The 8403-nt window shown below is 35.2% G+C and overlaps 1 protein-coding gene and 1 pseudogene across 1 annotated transcript; one reads left to right on the forward strand and one right to left on the reverse strand.

The window, feature by feature from the left end:
* Positions 1-6: 6 nt before the first annotated feature.
* On the reverse strand, positions 7-998 carry LOC106319896 (putative F-box protein At2g02030; the record flags this gene model as incomplete). The annotated part of the gene is made up of 1 exon (XM_013758292.1): positions 7-998. A coding segment is annotated over exon 1 (879 nt), but the record flags the coding sequence as incomplete, so codon positions are not given.
* Positions 999-5457: 4459 nt separating this feature from the next.
* LOC106319897 lies at positions 5458-7089 on the forward strand (annotated as a pseudogene).
* Positions 7090-8403: the final 1314 nt, after the last annotated feature.

Genomic DNA, 8403 nt, shown 5'->3' on the forward strand with positions numbered 1-8403 from the left:
AATAAAAGGTGGTGTTGAGGTGACTTGAAACATCTCTGTATGAATATCGAAAACTATGAGCTTGGTTTGTGTTGATGGGTATCCTTGTTCATCCCCCGTGAGCCAGTACAATGATCCGTTTGCACACGGTGGCCTCTGATTAGACAAGATGTGGTGATGATCAAGAGCTCTGGTAGTCACGAATCTCCATCGCCGTTCCTCTAAATCGAAAACCTCGCATCTCGTCTTCTTCTTCTTGTTCAATGTAGCAGGATATATATTATAGAGCCACACTATCTTATATCTTCCTGTGACGTTGTCTTTCCCAAATCCAAACATAGTAAATGATATGAATGGAACTGGAACAGGAGGCTGACCATCATCTTCAAGTCTCAGATCCCGCTCCAGATCCGGGTCTGGATGGGCTTTATGAAGACGCTGAAAATTTGCTAAGGGGAGTGGTGGCAACAACGTTTCTGTGGCCGTATTTATCACTTTCACTGCTTGAGTCAAGCAGTAGAAGCAGACAAGGCCATCGCAGCATTCGGAGATCTCGATAGGACCATTAATCTCTTCAATATCAAAACAGAGGCTTTCTTCAAGAGAAGTCGTTTCCAAGTCCATTTGATCAAAACAGATATTATAAAAACTATAACCGACAAACATGAGTTTAGGATCCTTGCTTCTCTGATTAGCCATGTGTCTTGCCCCAAAATCTCTTGTCTTAATCACCGATTCCCAATGCTTTGAAACCGCTTGGAACCTCATAATCGATCTCACCGGAAGCCTCATCACGATTTCTTCCATGACATCATTGGGGATCTCAATCTTCCACTCTCTTCTTCCTTTTCTTCTCCGTTTGGTTTCTCTGACGATTCTCTGATAAATCTCCATCGACGCCATCATGTTCTTCCACTCCCAAATCTATAATTTATATAGCCAACCCTCGATTTTCCTTTTTTCCTTTTATTTCTGTTTTGTTATATGGGCAACTCATTGTGCCGTCAAAGCCTAACACCCACACCGCCTTCTTTTGTCCAAAACCTAAACAATTAGGCCCAGCAACTTAATTAAACGAAAATTATGGTTTACCCATTTTCTCTACAATATATTAGAGGTACCGGGGGCATTACCTCTGCGGGCATTACCTCCGCGTAACGTTGTGGACAAATTTCTTGTTTCATCTCAATATTTGTTTGGATTATTTTAGGTTGTGAATTTTGCGTTTTGGGTTGATCATTGTTTTTCAAGTTTTTTATTGTTATACGATTAGAGTTGTGATGATAAACTGTGTATGCATTGTTCTCCACTCATGAAGGACTAAACTGTGTTAGTAATGTTATTGATATAGTTCGTGGTGTTGCTTGCTGTGTCACTGAGACTTATTGTTTGTTTGTCTTTTTAATTTGTTACTGGTACTGTTGAGATTACATAAATTATATTAAGGTCGTTGAGAATACCTTTTGTTTCTGAATATTTTTTTCTCTAGTTTAATTGGGTAAGTTATGTGTATTAAGTATTAATTTTTTTTATTCTTATTATGTTGGTTATATATATATATTTTTTTTAACTTGTTGCTTTTACCGGACCTTTAAAACAAATACATGAAGACTTGTAAAAATCACTATAAAATGAGTGACAATTAGTATTTGAGTCTTAAAACGAATATATTTATTTCTCATAAGAAGACAATATCATTGGCATGTTGACATTGAGCATGTAAGTTATTTTCATAAGACAAGAGGAGTGAGCAGATGGAGATGTTGTTGCCGCCTTTGTATCTGTTGGGATTGTCTCTTGTATCTGCTGGTGTGGCTGTGTTTGTTTCTCTTTCATTTGATGTGTAATATGTAAACAAAAATCATTGTTAGTTGTATTTATCAGAGTTTGCAACTTACTATGCTTTTTGTTTAGGTAATTTCACTGATCTTGGTTGTCGTCTTCGTCTTCTTCGTAAGCATCTGTGAAAGTAAGTTTGTAAATTGTTAAATAGCTGGCCCTGTAGTTTGTATTTGTTTAGCTGGCTCAATGTATGTGTCGTTGAGTTTTAATTGAGTTGATTGATTTGGAATATTTGTTTTGAAGTTTATTTGTAAGATTAGACAAAAAGAGAGGTGATCATTAATGATTCGTCTTTTTTGGGATTCTAGTTTTTGGTGTTTTCATTGTTTGGGTTATTGTGGTTTATTTTAAGCTGTAAAATAAAGATTTGTGTAAAATTAGATTGATAAGTAAGGGAGATAAATAGACGACCATAAATCTTGGGTAGGAAATATTTTTGATTATTGATGTTAGCACAATGTAGACAGTAGTATCAAGAGAATTATGTGTTGATTGTTTCTTACGGATCAATGAGGAGATGGATAACGAGTCGAGTTGTTTCTTTGGAGAGGTCAGAGCCCTGGACATAACGGATTTGCCCAACCACATATGCAATATTAAATATAAGTTATGATATCAAAACATAATATAAACCCAAATGCAATATGATAATTTACCTGGGAGTTCTAGGTTTGTGTTTGCAATCACTTGGAGATTTCGAACAGTCTAATCTTTACTGGAGATTGATCTCAGGAGCACCCGTGATGACTTCATCAATAATGGTTAGTGAGATGAAACGAATGAGGAATGGATGATCAGTTATCTTGTACATGCTTGAACACATAGCAACCTCAAACGATCGACTTTCACAATGGAATCTGCTTTCAAAGATGACATGTAATTATTAGCACGCCCGACGAGAGTAAACCAATGAATCACGGAATCTGCAAATAATATTATTCAACAAAGAATCAGGAAATCAATTAAAACAATTATGTTAAATAAGTGTGACCCATAAACTCACGGGTGTGACTGGTAAACCATCAAGGAACATTAAGAATGAATAATGTCTTTCTTGAAGTTCAGGGAATCCCAAAAGTGGAGGAAGCTAGAGGCTATACTCTGACTACTACGACCAAGACGGAGAGACTCGAAGGTTGAGTGACAGACGCCAGGATGCCGGTTTGGGGAACTAGAGAGTCAGAGAGAAAGCTAAGAGGAATCAATGAGCTTTGTGGAGGTGCAGATTAGGTTCATCAAAGATGAAAATCATATATAGGATTTACAAAGGAGCTACAAATAAAGAACATTTATGATCAAGCTATTTAAGATGGGGACATGAAGAGTTCACCGGTTAAACGAACAGACACACGGCGCAACTCTGCAGCTCAGACTTGTTTGAGACAATGATGAAAAGAACCCAAACTCATGTTAAACGACAACAATTTACAATATGGAAAAACTATAATTGTTGCAAACTGGAGCTTTTTTCATATAACGTGATGAATCTCATTTAAAAATGAAACCCATAATACCCTTGTAGGCCCGACCCTCAGAGGAAACCGAAGAAGCAAAGGCTTCCGATCTTCATAAATATATATATTAAGTTCGACCATCAATGTACAAAGTATCATTTAGCTTAGTGGTAGAAATGTTGGTGTTTATACTCAATAACCCGGGTTCGAGCCCTGAGCTTGACACTTTTTCACACTTTTTAAAAATGGGACCCACAAAACGCTGACGTGGCACGCTGAGGAGTGAGCAAAAACTCAACTATTATAATATAGATTTCTTTTCTTTTTTTTAATGAAATTTAAAATTTATTGATCCGAACTATTTACAAAAGAATTAAAGAATCAAAATAGTGGAGTGTAGTCTTTAGCCAAAAGAATTAAGAACTATGTTTATTGTTGAGCTACTTGTAATATTTCAAAATGTAATCATTTAAAATGTTTTATACATTTGTAAAGCCATATTTGTTATCTTTTCGAAATATCCAACTTACATACTTTCATGTGGACAACTATATCTGACTGTGTACGTGTACACGATATATCTGAGTGTACAATCTTCTTCTTGATGAGTCATTCTGGTATATTTTTTTTAAATATGTCCACCTTACACGATGTATCAGAGTGTGCATGTGTACAATATCATCAAATACGTAAAGCCACATTTGTTATCTTTTTGAAATACCCACCATACACAGTTTCATGTCGACAACTATATCAGAGTGCGTACGTGTATAAGATATATATGAATGTACAATCTTCTTCTTGAATAGCCTTTTTTTTTTAAATACGTCCACCTTAACCGATGTATCCATCAGAGTGTACATGTGTACATTATCATCAAAGTGTACATGTCTACACTATGTATCCAAAACAAAATTATACAAAATCTGAAAGACTAAATGTGCAAAAAAGTCAAAATTGGCCATTGTTGCTCGAGATTCATTTTGTGCCCATGTACTGCTGGTCGGAGATGAACCAATGACGACGAGGTGAGACTTGAGACAAAGATGACATAAACGTCGCCAGTGAAGCTTTATCATTGACCTCCGGCATAGAAGAAGGAACACGACGAAGAAGATGATGTCACCGGTAGTCGTTCGTCGGATTCTTCCACCACTGGCGGCTCTGCAAGTAAACAAAGATTTTTTTTTTCTCCACAAAAATACAAATAAAACAAAAGAATTCAAAGCACTTACCGTAGACATCTTCGGCGTTCCGTTTAGTGCGTCTCTCACCACCAAAACATCCTCAGCCGCCGTCGTTTCTGCTCTTAAAAAAATCCCAGAAACATCAAATACATGCTCCCTTAAGATCTACAGCAAGTACACAAATGTCGGGGCACTCACTGCTGTCCTTCTCTTTCCCACGCCGGTGGCGTATCCTCGACATCCTTCTCCGAGCAACTTTCTGAGATTCTCTTTAGCCGGAATTCGCCGTCGTCTCGATTCTTCTTCCTCGAGCAACTTTCTGAGAATTGGATGACTAGTGATTTAAGGGATTGTAAAGTCAATCGTCGGGAAAAAAAATAGCAGAGCCAGATCTGAAAACAAAAAAAGAAATAAGAAGATGAGAAGATATACAAAAAGTAGACTTTACTAGTTATATATATAAAATCAGGATTAATCCTTTCTAGGGTCCACCACTAATTTTTGAATTTCGAAAATCCAATCAAACCAAAATCTCTTAACTAAAAATCAACTCTTTAGTTACGCTTTTAAGAGGGCATTTTGAGTCTTTTCACCTACAAATTGCCCTAGTATCACAAACAGCCCTAGAATCTAAAACTATTAAAAGGAGAATATATTGATCAGATAGCTTGTCCACGTCAGCTCTAAAAATCCACCAATAGCGTCATCTGTTTTTGCCACGTAAGCCACCAAATTAGTATTCGGTTGGGCTTTTTATTTCGTTTGATCCGTCAAATAATTTTGTTCGTTTGGCCCATTGAAACCCAAAATATTGAAATTCTAATACCCTTTCACGGGTGTTGATTCGTTTGGTCTTCCTCTTCGTCGTTTCTTTTTCTCCCTAACCGATCAATCCTAATAAACATCTATAACTCTTCTGCAATCAAACCTCCACTAACCTCACTAATGGCATTTTTTCGCCTTTATTCCTCTGAAATTTTTCATAATACTCCCGTTTATTATGTGGGGATTGTTTTGAGGTATAAGCTCCTTGAGTAGTAGTTTAAACACACACAAATTCTTGACATGATACTATTAGATGCACATGATGTAACAGTCAACTAAAAAGTTTAATTTCTTCTGTCGATTTGTCAATCTTGAGAGTGGAAACTGCATTTCAATGGTTGCAGGTAGAACTAGACAAGATTATCGAAGATGATGCCCCTATTGTTATCTGCAGTTACCGGGTTTTAAATGTTTCATTTAGCTGTTTCTGCTCAAGATAACATGGTTGGTCACAGTAGGTTGTTCCAAATTAGTTATTACAGACTGATAGATATGTTGAAGTTTGTTTTATTCGAGTAGCGTTTGGTGGAATGAGGTGAATGGTATAGTTAAAGATACTAAAGTATTGTTTAAATTGTAGTTTGCTATGCAATACTAGTGGACTACTGAGGCACGTGCACGACGGGCTTTGGCAATGTCTAAGCTCTTCTTCTGAGGTGTCTTTATCAGAACAATGCCTGACGCCAATGTTATCATTAAATAACTCCGACAAGGTTTTTTTTTCTTTGCTTAACCTTTTGATGTTATAAACATTGAGTTGTGATTCACGACTTCACACTGATCTTAGTATACACATGGAGTTTCTCGTCAGTTGATCTGGTTCTTTGTATATATTGAATACACAGCTGAAAGTTTGGAGATTGCTAATAGTGTATACTGGATTCGTTTTGGTGAATGGTTTTCTCAAAAGGTATTTACTTCTTAAGGTTTTTTGTAACTTTTACGTACAAAGTCCTTACTCCTTATACTTTTCTCCTTTTTTTGATTTTAATGATTATTCTCCTTTGTGGTTTAGAAATTCAAATCTAGCAGCCCCTTTGGTATCAAATACGTCTTTCACCTTGAGGTACTTAAATTTTCTTGAGTTCACTTGGTAGTCTACCGCAGAAACTGAAGCAATGTAGAATAAGCTTTAGAGGTACTAAAAAGTAAAATGTAACAATCCGAACTTTAATGATAGGATGCTGTTGATTGCCCTGAATGGATTGTCCTTTAACATCTTCAAGTCTTTAGCCGAAGAAGTAAAAATATATTCCTCCTCTCCATGTTCAAGTGTTTGTACATTATGTATCATTCAGGTTGACATTATCCCATGAACAGTATGATCTAGAGTTAGTGTTTGTGAAGAACTCACACGAGGTTGTCCATGAGTATATGAAAAATACAGAGTTCGTAGAACTCATGAGAAGGCTTGGTGCTTTGGGTGATGGTAACCAAGACCAGAGTAAGTCTTTGTGTTTTGATTCTAACCAAATTTGCTATAGAGACATAAATATTTGGTTGGGACCATTTTATATTCAGGCACGTTATCAGCTGATGAATGTGACGCTGCATATCTATACCTCTCTTTTGTCTTGAGGAAGGTTTGCCTTCTTTCTTTCATAATCTTTTGGTTTTCAGTTCTTTCCTCTTATGTATCAGGTATGTTTTAACAGAGAGGAGGAGAATCTGATGGAGGTCAGAGGAGAGGAGGGAGGAGGAAGAATGGGAAAATGAACTTATCTAAAGACAATGTTTTGTATATTGACAACAAAAGTGTAAAAGAGTGTAACTTTACTCAACTGAGAGTGTCTTAAGACTCTGTTTTCGTCTCGCCTTGTGTTTAGTTTAGAAATTATGAGGACGAGAAACCGCCTAATAATATGGTAGTCGTTGAACACTTACGTTATCAAATGTGCTAGGCTTTAGCAGAAAATACCATCAGGATTCTTATTACAACTCGCCACTTTGTTTAACGGGGTCCACTTCCTTTTATTAGTATTGATAACCGAAAACTATAAATGACTAAACTAAGACCAGTTTAAATTTCATATATATCCGGACTGTTCATATATTTTTAAGTTAAAATACCGAAAACTGAAAGAAACGAACCAAATCAAACACCCAAATACCCATGTCCATTATGAATTGATAATATTCAGAAAGATCTAATGTGTTGGTGGTCTTCACAAACACCTGGAAGATCCACTGTCTGACAGACTTCCATGTCGAGGTTTTGAACAAAGTTTTACATTACCAATTTTGTTTTGTTTTTTGCAGTTTTCTAAAAGGTACAATTAAAGCAAATGGTTGTTTCTTAGATATAAAAAGACGTTTGTGGGTTCGGAAAAACTTAAAATTATATTCATCTATGCCTATCAGAACCTAATTATACTAAAATATATTTTAGTACTAAAGATTTTTGTGGTGTAAAGTTGATTCATTTGAACAATTCATATACTTAAACTAAAATGATTCATTTGAACAATTCATATACTTAAACTAAAATGATTCATTTGAACAATTCATATGATTAAACTAAACTGTCTCAACACTTGTACCATTCATTTCGTACCGACAATATCATTTGGTATTGGTCTCGCTTACAACATAGTTTATCCTGTTGTAAACATTCGAAGTTTGATAACAAAGATAGAACCTTTTGATACAAAAGTTAAATATATCTCTCTCTAAGCATAGGCAAACTATATACACTTTTGTAATTTTAAAGGTTAATCATATGTTATAATCAAAATTCAAAAGCATTGATAAATTTGTAAAATTTTATAAGCTTCGATTTTTTTTTTGAAAAATAAAGAATACAAATTATTACATTAAAGTATTATAAAAACAACTCAATTTATTTCATCATATTTATTATATTGAATGTGTTATTTTTTGATAAAATGTTAAATTTATTGATCATCGTAAAAGAATATATCTATAAAGATTACAAGAATTTGGAAATAATCTAAAAAGCACTTCAGTCTACATGAGGTCTAAACCATCGACATAGCAAACCCTTCAGCTTTAGTTTCTGAATGTGTTATTTTATGGTTACATATAATGTAAACCTATTTTACAGTAACATACAATCTATGACACAATTGGAAAACTAAACCAAAAATTAAAATTTA

Source organism: Brassica oleracea, unplaced genomic scaffold (genome assembly GCF_000695525.1).
Source record: "Brassica oleracea var. oleracea cultivar TO1000 unplaced genomic scaffold, BOL UnpScaffold00679, whole genome shotgun sequence".
NCBI lineage: Eukaryota > Viridiplantae > Streptophyta > Magnoliopsida > Brassicales > Brassicaceae > Brassica > Brassica oleracea.